At 33.1% G+C, this 14,594-nt stretch overlaps 1 protein-coding gene across 1 annotated transcript in view; it reads left to right on the forward strand.

The window, feature by feature from the left end:
* The window catches only part of LOC140044845 (guanine nucleotide-binding protein subunit beta-1), a 33,654-nt gene extending 19,178 nt beyond the window's left edge, over positions 1-14,476 (forward strand). The window contains exons 4-10 of the mRNA XM_072089528.1: positions 959-1,104; positions 2,908-2,980; positions 3,358-3,520; positions 5,354-5,420; positions 7,519-7,720; positions 9,908-10,124; positions 10,564-14,476. Coding sequence (XP_071945629.1) covers positions 959-1,104; positions 2,908-2,980; positions 3,358-3,520; positions 5,354-5,420; positions 7,519-7,720; positions 9,908-10,124; positions 10,564-10,670 — 975 coding nt within the window. The 3' untranslated portion in view covers positions 10,671-14,476. The remainder of the gene's footprint in view (positions 1-958; positions 1,105-2,907; positions 2,981-3,357; positions 3,521-5,353; positions 5,421-7,518; positions 7,721-9,907; positions 10,125-10,563) is intronic.
* The last annotated feature ends 118 nt before the right edge of the window (positions 14,477-14,594 follow it).

Consider the following 14,594-nt stretch of genomic DNA (forward strand, 5'->3'; position numbering starts at 1 on the left):
TCACAGTAATTAACTCGCATTTTAAATTTGATGAAAACTAAGTATTCAAATTCGTTATTTATTCCGTGTGTGGTGCATGCAGCACAGTACACAATAATCTGAACATTGGGATTTCCCCTCCTAGCTCTCGCTTCGTAGGCTACGCGTAGACTACGCGTAGCATGTTAGCTTGCGTAGATTACGCCACGCGAAACCTACGAAGTTGCCACGCGTACGAAACGTAGTCTACGCGTACAAATGTTGCAGTATTTATTATCTGTACTGTACCATTAGACCATTGCAAATAATGTATTTATAATGTCAGTAATTTATGTTATCACTTTGTATGTATGCTTATGATGATTTTCCTAATAAATTATAGATAAGTATGAAATAAAAAAAAGTATTATCACTTTCCATTTGATCTTAATATTGTTACAATCTGGACATAATTCGCCTCGCCGTTGTTGAGGGCGCACTGTGCTTTACTGCGATGTAGGTCCCCGAAGTAGGTTTAAATTTCATCATACAGTAGATATCTTCTCTGTTCGTTGTGTCTTTACTACTTTTCTACTTTAATTGGAACAACAACAAATTGTACTTCTATATAATGATCCAAATTTGTTCACAACACCAGAACTATATTTCTGATAAAGAATGTAACCAACTTGATCCCATGTTAGCTGTTTAGTCCAGCAAATAATGCAAATCTCTCTCTTGATAATGAGATAATTAACAATTATAGAAATAAGGGCGTGTGAAATCTTATACTTAATCTGGGACTGTAGCTGAACAGAATTGAACAGGGTTTGTGCCCAATTAAATATAGTCTGTGTTTTACTTTATCCCTAATACTTGTTTTAATTATGTTAAATATAAATGAAGATTGAAAATATAACCACGTTTTTACCATACAGCATACATTAGCAAAATATGCATACAATTTTGTAACATAGTTTACTTTTGTTTTGTGTTTTAGGATGCCCGAAAAGCAGTAAATGACACATCCCTATTCACAGTAACACAAAGCTTGGAAGTAGTTGGTCGCATACAAATGAGGACCAGAAGAACACTTAGAGGCCATTTGGCCAAAATATATGCCATGCATTGGGCATCAGATTCAAGGTACAGTAATGATTCTTTTTTTCTTTTTAAACATATTTTGTATCCCTTCCAAATATGACAGACCAGACAGCTTACTGACATAATCAACCATATTGCATTGAGGTGTATCCCCTTCATAATAATATAATATTTAATCGGACAATGAATGAACATTTCAATACAATTAGGGCCAATTTACACAGACAAGCAGTAAAGGTAGCGAAAAACCTCGTAGTTGGTCCCACAGAATCTGTGAGTGTTTTCCGCTCAACTGCCCGTTTTGTGTAAAATGGTCATAAATAAGGAATAACAGATTCTATATTTTTATTTTCCACTTACCGTTACCGCTTGTTTGTGTAACTTGACCTTTGTACAGTCAACGCTCTCAAAATTACACCCTTGGATTTAACCAGAAACTATGTTTTTGTTTTTTAAAAATCTGTAATTAAAAGGGATGTGAAGGCCACATTTGAATCAAAGCTTGAAACTAATTTGAGTTGTTACAGCATAACACTGTGCTTCTAATACTTCACATACTCAATTTGTAACCAAGCATGTCACAAAATAATGATTATTTTGAAGAGCCTAGCGTTTCCTCGGCTTTCAATACTTTGATTCTTTTGGACTTTGTTCCTAACTACAAGGAAATGCGGCTTCTTTATGATGCAAGCAGCTCACACACTATTGTATACGGTTTGTGCAGTTTGTTCATACACCAGAATCAAACAGCTTCGAATTAATTTTGCTGTAAATATGTTGTGATTTAAAAGAAAGTGTTGAAGCACATTATGCATTGCATGTGTTCAAAATAATTGGTAATAAAATTCATTAAAAAAAATAATAATTTCATCTAAATGGTTTAAAATAAATTTTTTAATACATAATTTTTAACCAAATCAAATATTTTTTTTAGTTTCTAATTATTTAATAAATTGATTTTATTTGACATGTTTCAAACAATTTTTATTGTTTGCATTATTACTCGCCAAATGTTTCTATACATCTTCTCAGAATATAAACTGTTTTAGTACAAAATATTCTGCCTTAATATATAAATCAATATTTACCTTGTTGCTTCCTTTGTTCAAATTTGAAACACACCTGTGTGATGCTTTGTATTCTAATAATTTACATTATAAAAACTATAGACTTACAATAATATTCTCGCAATTTGTTACCTTAGTACAATATATATATCATTTTTAGTATTGTACTAATTCTAAAGATTTAATATTTTAATTAATAATCAAGACCTGCTGTTATGGGAATAATTTAGTCATCATTGGTAATTTAACTGTATTTTCTTGAGCCAGTCATTTTCCATTACATTGGATGGAAACAATACATAGAAGGGAAGCCAGTGCCTTTAAGTCCTCTTCACTCTTAAGCTTGGTTCCCACTAGCGACGCAATGTAACGCAATCTACGCAACGTAAGCAAATGCCCTTCTAATAATTGTGTTTCCCCTGCCTGCGTGAAATCAAACGTCGGTTCTCAATTGTGATTACGCAATACAACACTTTTCGTTGGTGCATTCTAGTGGGAACCACGCTTTAAACTCTGTCTACACCATCAAACTTTATGTGACAAAAAAATGTGATGTCCATATGTACATGATGTCAAATCACTACCATATTTAATCATATCGCCACCATATTTAATCATATCACCATATTTGGGCACATTTTTTTGTCAAACTAGTTTGATAGTGTAGACAGAGCTTTAGACATGTTTGTTGCTGAATTTAATTCTTGGCTCAATAGTGTATTAAAATAATAACAATAAAAGAGTAATACATTTTTAATATTTTCTTTTTATTATATAGTGATTGTAGAAATTTAGTGAGTGCATCTCAAGATGGTAAACTTATTGTCTGGGATTCCTATACAACCAACAAGGTAAACAATTGTTTATTCACTTTGCATCAGCAATAAATATCTGTCCACAGAGTTACGTATGGTAACTTTAGGGCAACATACTTTCTCTCTTTTTGTACTTTCCCATTTTCCTTGTAATAAGATCCCAGTATATTACGGGATTGAAGCTCATACTATAAATTTTAGTCCCTTCATAATTTGTTAAAATGTTTGCTATCGTCAGACTGTCACAGCCCACATTCTATAGATGATAGGCCTACTTTAGGTGAGGCTAAGAAAAATGAGTCTTAATCCCTACTTTTTTAAGGCGATTGCTACAGTTAACCCTTCTAATGATACTAAAGATTTTTTTTTCCTGGACCTTATTCAAATGTGTTTTTAAATATTTGATTTTCTAGGTGCACGCAATTCCACTACGTTCTAGTTGGGTAATGACATGTGCGTATGCACCATCCGGTAATTTTGTAGCCTGTGGAGGTCTCGATAACATCTGTTCAATTTACAGCCTTAAAACCAGGGAAGGAAACGTCAGAGTTAGCAGAGAGCTACCTGGTCATACTGGTTAGTATAACAATAGGAACTTAAGACAGACCTAAAGGAGTAATAAAATAGTACCCTTGCTTAACTATACTGGATACACACACTTATAGACAGGGTCGCTGTTACCTTACCTAAAGAACCAATAATATCGGCATCGACTCACTCTTAGTTCTGGTGGGGGAACAATTCTTTTTGGATAATGACTATGTCCAGTGTACATACCGGTAGTTATAAAAGTGTGTCATCATCATCATCAGTACAGTGATTAATTTATGATAGGACAGTGATTAATTTACTATTTGTAAACCTTGGCCATGTGCCTAAAAGACTTGAAATAAAATATAGTCAATTACTTTCTATACTGAATTTTCTGTTTCATGTCTACAGCCTTTTTTCATACAATCCTCCATAACTACTTCCTTATTGGCCAGTCAATGCACTGACATTTTTCATTTGTTGCCACACCCATTTTTTTTAAACAAATCTATTGAAACCTCCTGACCTCCTTTCATGATTGTACAGTATCTTTTAGTTCCAATATTCTGATACAATTCTTGTTAATATTTTCCTATTGTAATGGAGTACAATTGGTAACTACATTTTGACTAATACACTGTAGTACACTCTTGGTTAATAATTCAATATTGAATCTGGTTACGATCACTACAAATATTACTAGTATTGTGTTGTGTAGAAACAGGAATTTGTCATATCTCAATCCTTTTTATTGCTCAATACCAAAAATTTGAATTGTGGTGGTAGGTCTAGAATGCCAACAATGCAAAGCAGTATTGTTAAATGCAAGCATTTAGGAACTCTACTAAATTGTCAGGCATTCACAAATCTACAGCAGATTACCTTACCACAAAAAGTAAATCATCATAATCATATCCTGCAATTTAAAACAAGTTTACTAAATCTTTAAAGTTTTAAGAGAATACAAAAGGCATAATTACTGTATTTTCTACAATTTTTTGAAGGTATAATAAATATCCTATGCCAATAACTCATTTTCAATTTATTTTCGAAAATTAGAATAAGTATGAATTCATGGGAATTATTGTAATTCTCAAGGCTAGAAAGTTAAATTCAAGTATATTGCACCTGTGGTTAAAAAAACAATCTGTAATTAGTACAATTTCTTCCATTCACAAGCTCATCGATAATAGATATTCCCATGACTATAGCAGTCTGTGATACTCCAGCCTTTAATTCATCTCAAAATGCTTAATTAGAAGAATACGACCTGATGACACGTAATGTCTGCTTATGAATATATGCATGATGCATAATAATGAGGTCTTTGTTCCTTTGTAGTGTAAATGTAAACCAACAGACTAAAAGCTATATTAAATCTATTCCTTCCTTGGTTTTATTTAGAAAACAATTTGTCTTCAATATTATATTTGTTTTTTATAAAAGAGCTGGTAATAATAATTTAAGTGCAATAGAATAGGAAAATTGTTAAAATAAATTGTTGTTTTTTTTTTAAATTTAAATTATATTAATTTTTTTAATTAAATTAATTATATTTAAAATCTAGACCTTATAGAATAGGTGTAATTTTGTAGAAATTGGAACTGATATAAAAATCAATTAAGTATTTGTATTGTAATCTTCAAATGGATAGTTTCTATTCCTCAGAATAAAGAAATATTTAGTTTTTCTGTTGAAGTAGAATTACTTACAAAAGTGTGTTTTTCTGTTCAGTTAGAATTGCATCGTCATCCTACATCAATCGTGCAATATACATTTACAGTAATTCGAGCTTTTTACTATATTGTTAATCTCGCTTTATCTTTGTCAATATTCGTAGTAATGAAATAAATTAATTGTTGTCTTGTTTTTTCCTAGGTTATCTATCTTGTTGTCGTTTCATTGATGATAGTCAGATTGTGACAAGTTCAGGGGACATGTCATGGTGAGTGAGGATAAGTATTACTATTAATGAGAGAGGTTGGGTGGTTGTATGATATTTTTACATGGATAGCAATTACATTATAATAAATGTTACCCTATACCACACCTACAAAAGGTAACAAGTTCGTGAAAATCCTCCCAATATTTGAGTGGGAAGCTATGTGCGATCTTTGGAAAATAAAACCCACCAGCAAGAGGCATATCCTTTTGTTTTGAGTTGTCTCAAATTTGTACTGCGCATGTGTGCTTTGTCCTGGTGTTTAAACTGACCAATCACAGTACACCTGTTTGAAAGTATTGGAACGTGACATTTTTATCATTATGAAGGGTGGACTAATAATCAAATAGCGCCACCAACTTCACAATGACAATACTACTCCCGAGAGTTCACAAGGTTCGTGAATGCGTGTATGAAAACATTTAACAAGTCAGCAGATCAAAATATGTTAAAAGGTGTAACAAGTTGTAACAATTTATGCAGTGTGAAAAGGGTATTAGATAGCGATTTTCCTCTGTAAGTCTACATGCAACATAAATGGGGCTTCTACAGTTGACAACAGAGTGTGTAAGCCTAAGCAAAGAATATATATCACAAGAATGAGTATTCCGCGATTTTTGCATGAGAAATTTGTAACAGAGAGCTCCAGTGAATGATGCCCGCCCTCATAAGGGCGGATGTATACATACTAAATAAGACTTGATTTAATAGACATGATACATGTCGCATTAAATAGAATTATGATGATAGTTTTTGCAATTGTAAACTATTTTATAATACATATTTATTAACAAACTAGTGTTTATTCACTTTTACAGACAATTATTTACTAACATGCTAAGTTAGTTCACAAAAAAGGCCTAACACAGCAACACCAAAAATCAACGAATATTACTCAGCACGGCCTATTCTTTACCATTGCCGTGTACTACTGTACGCCCGGTAAATTAAGTATTGTTTTTATGATATAAATTAGTATAAAACACATGTTATTAATAGGAGAAAATGTTAAATGTCATTAACATTTATTTGTTTTACCAGAAACAAGTTAAATATAGGAATATTATTAAACTATCCTTTGTGAAAACGCGTAAACACCAACACGCCCGGTCACGCTATCGTAGCGCCCGGTTGATAAAGCAAACTGTTTATACGGCAGTTTTTACTAAATAAATTGCATAAAACGAACAATTAAATATCCAAATAGTATTTAACATGATGTTGGCATGTAGTTGATAACATTTTTATCATCGGAAAATACTCCGGTGGTCCAGCCTTTGATTAGTGAAACCTTCACAAAAAGTTGTATACATCCCAGATACATCCACACTTATGGCGGCGCCCTACCACATGGACAATATTACTGTTACAGGGAAAATCGCGGATTACTCATTCTTGTGATATATATTCTTTGGCCTAAGTCACTATGTTGAAGTCTTTCCCTATTATTGACTAACAGTTTCTACCTTTATTTAGGTTGTTTTCCCCAAGGCAAAAGAAAATAAATTATTAAAATGTTGTGGAATTTACTATTATTTCCTTAGCAACCATTATCATATTCTGCATGCATATCCTGTTCATGTGATAACTTGCAACTTCTGCATTCTGTGCCACATGCAAAAGAAGATTTGCGCTGATGATTATTGATTATTAAGCACCACTTTTTAAGTCTAAAAGTAATCGCCATTATTCCTTTAGGCTCTGTCTACACTATCAAACTAGTTTGACAAAAAAAAGGTGTGATGTGCCCAATTATGATAGTGATATACAGTATCCAAATATGGTGGTGATATGACATCAGTATGTCCATATATGGGCACACCACATTTTTTTTGTCAAACTAGTTTAGACATAGCTTTACAATAAAAATGTTTACAATATAGTATGCTTGTTGCACCAAAACAAACATCAATTGATTTATATATTGATATACTCGTCTTTTACACTGGTGTGTCCTTATAAGTACCATCAAATAAATATTTCTTCATCTTTTCTCAGAGTTCTTTTCAATGTTGCATCCTTACATAAATCGATTAATCTTTGTGATAGAAGTAAATATCTAATAAATGAGTTTTTTATCTACTTTTTCTAATCTTTACAGTGGTCTCTGGGACATAGAAACAGGACAGCAAACAACATCCTTCACCGGCCACACAGGCGATGTAATGAGCCTTTCCCTTGCACCCGATTGTAGGACATTTGTTTCAGGAGCTTGCGACGCATCTGCAAAATTGTGGGATATTCGAGATGGCATGTGTAAACAAACTTTCACAGGCCATGAATCCGATATCAATGCAGTTTGTGTAAGTTTTCCACATTTTATTCTCTTTTGTTTCACTCAAAGTGAAAATAAGCTTGGTTTCCACTTGGACGCAATGCAAAAACGTTGTCCAATCACAAAGCAACAGTTAAGATAATCCATTGCTTGCGAATGGTCAACTTGCATCCTAGTGGGAACCAAACTTAAAAGACTAGCTCTTTCAATAGAAAGGAAGTTAATCGCAGAATATCAAATCAGACATATTTAAAAAATTCATTTTTCATATTTAATTTGCAATTAACTATACCAACTATTATACCATCTATACCAACTTTACTCTCATCATCATACATAAATAGTACAATACAATATGTATGTGTGTAAAAAGGAGCCAAAAAAAGAAAATGTAACTCTATATTCTTGTCCTTTAGTTTTAGCGAAGCTATCAATGAGGCTGTATACATTAATACATATCCTTGTCCCATAGTAAAATCATCAAGCCGGCATTATTGTTCACTTATTTAAAACTTCCAAATCCAACATAACAGCATTTGAAACCCATTACTATTGTATTATAGTCAACTCACCCATGACTCTCTCGGACTCTTTGAAAGTAAGGATGTGTGGCGCAGTGTGTTGGATATTCGACTACTGATCGTGAGATCGCTGTTCGAATCCAACTCTGCCACATTGCTTGTATCCTTAGGCAAGATACTTTACTTACGTCTGCCTCTTTCCACCCAGGTGTATAAATGGATGTTAGATTAAGACAACATTAGGCGCTATATAAATCCAGGATATTATTATTAAACCGAAAACTCTCCCAAAACCAAACATTCCTCTAGGTCCAAAAGGTGCCAAATTAATTTTTACCATTAGAACACATTCCCAATACCAGACTTTTAAGAAAACTTGAAAAAAATTCTCTTCTTTTAGATATCCGACACGCTTCATCTTATTCTTCCTTCACATTTTTTTTCTTCTTGTTTTAATTGCTTATTGTTTCCTGTCTTTTCTTTCTAAGATGGCCAATATAATTTATTGTTTTATTTGATTTTCCTTTTTATTCTAATTATTTTGTGCATTATTTTATTTTGGTTATCTTTATAAATTCTATTTATTTTTATTTTATTTTATTTGTTGCATGTTTATATCTTATCATCTTGTATTTTTTGAAGGGTCCCTAATCATCAGCTTATTGAAATAAAAAAACAATAAAATAAAAAAATCAGACATACGTTGTTATATAATAATATGTGGCCAGCCCAAAGGTGTCCGGTATGGGAGAGAATTTTTATAATATATTATATTCCCTGCATATGTAAAGAATAGATTGAGGTTGCAGGTGTTGTAATTATGACTACAGAGTGTGAGCATGTGCAGTCACCTATCCTTCACCCCATTAGCTTATTATTAGCCTTGTACATCCTAATTCACCTTAATCCATAAAGTTGCTTGTAAGGCGGGGTTGCAAAATCAATTCTATTTTTTTTTAACGCAGGTAAACACAAAAATCGTATTTTTTTTTTTTTTTTTGTATAATTTTTTAATAGAATAATTACTGAAGTAATGTTTGATACCGTCAACATACAGAGGATTTTCCAACATCATTTCTGTTCAGAAATTATTATTTATAATAATTTTAAATTTATTTTCATGGCTACTCTGATTTTTTTTTGATTTTTTTTTTTGCCTCTTTCATTAATTATAATTTAATCACAATTAATTTTAAATATATAATATGATTTTCATTAATTTTACGAAAAAGCGATATTACGAATTTACCTGATTTGAAAAATGTAAATTTTTGATGATGAATTTTAAAATAATAATACAGTATGTATTTTTTGGAAACGATTTTTAACATGAAGATTTTATTTATTTATTCCAACAATAACTGTGCAACTCTCAATACCGGACACCCTTGGGCTGGTCTAGTACAGTATGTCTGGTTTTCTGTATAGTCTGATCAGAATGTGTTTCTAATGGTAAAAATGAATGTTGGACCTCTAGAAACGTCTGGTTTTAGGAGAGTTTCCGGTTTTTAGACTCCAGTATTGGTATTCCCAACTCAGCATTTTTCATTAACGTCATAGCAGTTTACCGTTTCCCTCTATTATCATAGAACTTCCTGAATGTTTGTTATTGTAGGTGTTTACACCCAAATGCTACCCATGATCATTGTATTGTTGATAGAAATTTTAAGTAAATACTTGTTCTTATTCCATAGTTCTTTCCCAATGGCAAAGCATTCGGAACTGGTTCTGATGATGCTACCTGTAGGCTTTTTGATATTCGCGCGGATCAAGAACTGGCACTCTATTCTCATGACAACATCATCTGCGGTATTACTTCCGTGGCCTTTTCAAAGAGTGGTCGTCTGCTTTTAGCCGGTTATGATGATTTTAACTGCAACGTTTGGGACTCAATGAAAGGCGAACGAGCCGGTATGTACCTGTTTTCAATGTCTAATTTATGTATTTAATATTCAGACGGCCATAGTCTGAGGTACAGTTACTCAACATATAGAATATACACTGGTTATTACCAATAAATGTCAATATGATGCTTAACGCAAGGTGCAATTTACCTGTGAGCATTGAAGTAATTGTGTGTACACAATGCTAGCGCGTACCATTACATTGTGAATTGTCTGTAGTAAGGTTGAAGTACCTTAATCCAAAACACTACCCATGGCTTACACCGAACAAACTGCTACTTTGGAGCTTACTTCGGAGTGTTCCTATTCCGTCTTGTATTTAAAATTATTGTAATTATATTTAACAATAATGAAACTAGCATCATGATTTTTTTTTTTTTTTTAAACAAACCAAAATGCAAAAATCGGTATAAATATTAATTGATTTAAATATTTGTTTTATACAGGAGTGCTTGCAGGTCATGACAATCGGGTTAGCTGCTTGGGAGTGACAGAAGATGGAATGGCCGTAGCTACTGGCTCATGGGATAGTTTCTTAAAGATATGGAATTAATCAGACTTATCCCCTCCCCTTCTCACTAGCAATTGTATTATATTTAGCCTAACTCATTTACTATGATGGGTTCTGCCCTGCCCTCAAAATGTAGTGAATTGTGCTCTCAATTGGGCTGTATAGGAGAAGACGGGCTTTAGTTGTCTTATCTAGTAGTGACACAGTGTACAAATGCTCAGATTTCAAACTTTAAAAAAATCTTTGAAAAAAAATAACGAAGAAAAAAAAAGACCTAGGAAAAAAATTGTCAAGTCAGTCATTTGTTTTGAGTATGTTTTAGGCATGGAATCTGTCGTGAGAGGAGTGCTGGATTGGTTACCCCACCCTCTCGTTGTGTTCACATTACTGACGGAGCATTTTTGATCCCGGCACAATATTGCAATTTTTCACGGTTTCAGATTTAAATGGATTGACTTCTCCCGACAGCGTTTATGAACTCTTGTACAGCGAGCACCCTTTACGATTGAGGTACAGCGCGGGACTATGTGTGTATAGCATGTAAGGATGCCAGTATAATCACAGTGATATATCAACTCACTGGGCATGCGTGCACACGTTAACACACACACATAGTTGTCCCGAGTTCTCTGATCACCGTCAGACATTGTGCGTATAGTTTCACTGTTAGCTTTCTCGCATCGACGACTATTGCTGATCAGAGCGAGGTTAAAACTGTTCATTAGTGCTTGATAAATGAAAATACACAATTGTAGTGTGAATGTGGAATATTATGTTCTGCATATATTAGTGTAACTTTAATAGTTTCTTTTTATCAAATTCACTGGCATTTTTTATCATGCCATGGAACACAGATTATTTCCCTTGTTTGATGTAAATGATGTAATGTTTATATTTTTGTTTTTCTCTAGTCCAGATATGTTTTTTGATTATCTTTTTTCTTAATTGTATTTTAAATATTCAATACACATTTGATTATAATATGTGGGTAAAATTCTCTTGACCGAGAGAGAATTTTCGTAGTTTAACATTACACCCACCTAAAGCATGGCGTATTAATTCTTGTATATTACTCGTAATTAGGCTAGGTTAGACTAAGTCCCATGTACGTGTATGTTATCGTGGACGTGCAATTCCTATAGTAGCACATTCAAGTTTTTCACGATTGACAGGTTTTGAGAATTTGTTTGTCAATCAGGTAAATGGCTATATTTATGCCAGAGAAAACAAACACTGCGTGTTTCTGTCCTGACAGAAATTCATATTGTGTTTGTCAACTTTTTAAGTTTATTTACGGACAGAATTTAACTTGCCCCAAAATAAGCTGGTAAGGTACTGCACTACGTACGTTTGAACAATCGTGCGCACTACACTCGCAATGTTTATGGTAACTGGAAAAATTCATCCTTGTAGGATTGTGTATAGAAAGTGTTTTTCTCGACAATTGATATATTAACGTGAAGTTAACCCTCGCTGATCTTGTTGGGACAGTGTGAGCAACAAAAACCAGTGATGTCAATTCTGTACTTGGTGCCATTTATTTTCACTGGGTTTATATTTGTTCAATCTTTAGTGTTTTAGAAGGTGCTAAATCAGACTTCACTTTTTCAACTGAGCATTTTAGTTATTTAAATCATGTTCGACAATATCTTAATCAGCTTATTTTTTTTCTCCTGATTGGAAATTGTATATATTATATATTGAGAGCATATGAGAGCGTCTTTAATGGTTCGTAGAAACGATTAATTTAAGCATTAATACAGAATAAATGCAACGTGTACAAGTGTCGTCGTTGCAGGCGTTTTCTAGTAATATACAAACAACCGTTTAAGCTTTTAAAAAATCACTAGTTTTTACTTACTGTTACATGTTGCCTATTTTTAATTGTATGTAACTGTTTCTGTTATCTCTCTCGTCAAGTATATAGTATGTATCCATGCACACAGACTTTTGAAAAACATTGACTTCAATATACAGTATACAGAACACACACACACACACTGATTGCAGGTGGCTATTGCCACCTGGATAGTGAATGCACAGTAATGTTGTTTTCAATTGACTCGTTGAATCTATTTTCTCTAGTAGCAAATTGTATACTAAAAAAAAGTTAGCACATGATCGTATAAGAGAATTTATTTATTTCTGAATGATGTTATTTCAGAATAACATTAATTATAATATATCAAAATATATACATTAAACTAAAGGGTGACTTATTTTATAAAATATCATAATATACTGTAATAATGTAATAAATGATTTTTTTAGGGTGAGTTACAATATAGTAATCAACTACTATGCTTGTTTCTATCGGTACAAGCAATATCTTGTTTGTCCGCAATATAGAGCATCGCCATCTGGTATTTTATACCATAGATAAAAAATTGTTACGAATTCATTGGAATAGAAAATTAAATTATCTCTACAAGGCCCATTTATTTGGTTACTTCTACTGCATTTTCAATAACGAATAAAATTCTGAAAAATTACTTAAAGTATATAAATATATAATATATAAATAGGTGTTATTTCACTAAAACCTGTAATTGGCTTCATGATAATTGTGAAATTTAACATGTTGAGATTCATTTATGTTGCGTTAATCTCTAGGAATGAAAGTAAATTTAATAAAAACCAAAACTGAAGCTGTTTACATCAAATACGCTTCACTGATGACACAATAAAAGACATTCCGATTGAAGACGAGATCGATACAATTTAGTACTGGAAAATACAGTCGTTTTTGTTCTCGATTTCTTAAATTCTGGGTCCGAGTCATGACCATTTAAGATTACAGGTTTAAGAATATAGTATAAACTAATGTTAACTTTGAGATTGGGGCCTTTTGGTGCCATTGATAATGTAAGGGCAAATATCACTTGGATTCAACGAGAGCCCATGTGTGTTGCCTAACATTAAACGTGTTAGCATGCAAATTGGGTCAAACATAATGGACGGTGCGTTTGATAGCTTTGATGTCAGAGGGTAAAAATATTTGTACAAAGTGTTTAAATGATGATGCATTGTGTAGAACTGTTGTTGGCATCCTGGGGGTGAAATTTAAAGGATGCTTTGTATCTCTTAGCGGAGAAATCGGTGCATATGTTATCAGATTGCGCACAGTTCAGTAATATTCATGAGAGAAAAATTATGATTTTTGGCTTTGTACCGTAATTCCATTATCACAAGTAATACTATTCCATTTTATAGATGAAAAGTAGTAGGTTTTAGAACACACAGATAGTTAATACTTCTGATAAGTATCTGATTCACGTTCTATTGGTGTATAACTTTTGAATTGTAGAAATTTAGGTCATCAATAACCATGTTGTCATGTATTATCTATTTACTTCGTGACAAAAAAGGGGGGGCGTAGATTTCAAAAGCTTTTTCTTCTTTTCGGGACGAAGCTCTGAAAACCACGTCCCCCTTTTGGGGGTGGAGCTTCGAAAAGCTATATCCCTATTTTAGGGGTGGACTCTATGAGACGTACCCCACTGGGAAAAAGCTTTTGTCACATTTCCCACTTTCGAAAGGAGTTTTTATTAACGTCCTTTTGGTGGCGCTTCTATGAGCCACATCCCTACTTTGGGGGTGGAGCCATGCCCCTCTTTTAGTCTTTTTCTCACGCTGATTTTGTAAGTTGGTAAAGCTAGCTATCTTATTAAAATGTGTAAGGTGTTTTTGTGTATCGGACAAGGCTAGACAATATTTAGTAGCCTCTTGTGACCTTTGGTGTGGCAGGGTCCATTTAAAGGACATATGCACTCCTTATCGATACATCTTGTGGACTTATGTATGATGTGATTAAGTTGTCAATTAAATGTTCCCACAGTAGAAAACAATGTTTCCTTGTCTTTTTTTTTTGTCTTGTATGTACACAATGTTACCAGAATTTTCCAAACACTGCCTTCTATGTATTTGCAGGTAGGAAGACTATTGGTACTGTATTTCTTGGAAGGC

Source organism: Antedon mediterranea, chromosome 3 (assembly GCF_964355755.1).
Source record: "Antedon mediterranea chromosome 3, ecAntMedi1.1, whole genome shotgun sequence".
In the NCBI taxonomy this organism is placed as follows: domain Eukaryota; kingdom Metazoa; phylum Echinodermata; class Crinoidea; order Comatulida; family Antedonidae; genus Antedon; species Antedon mediterranea.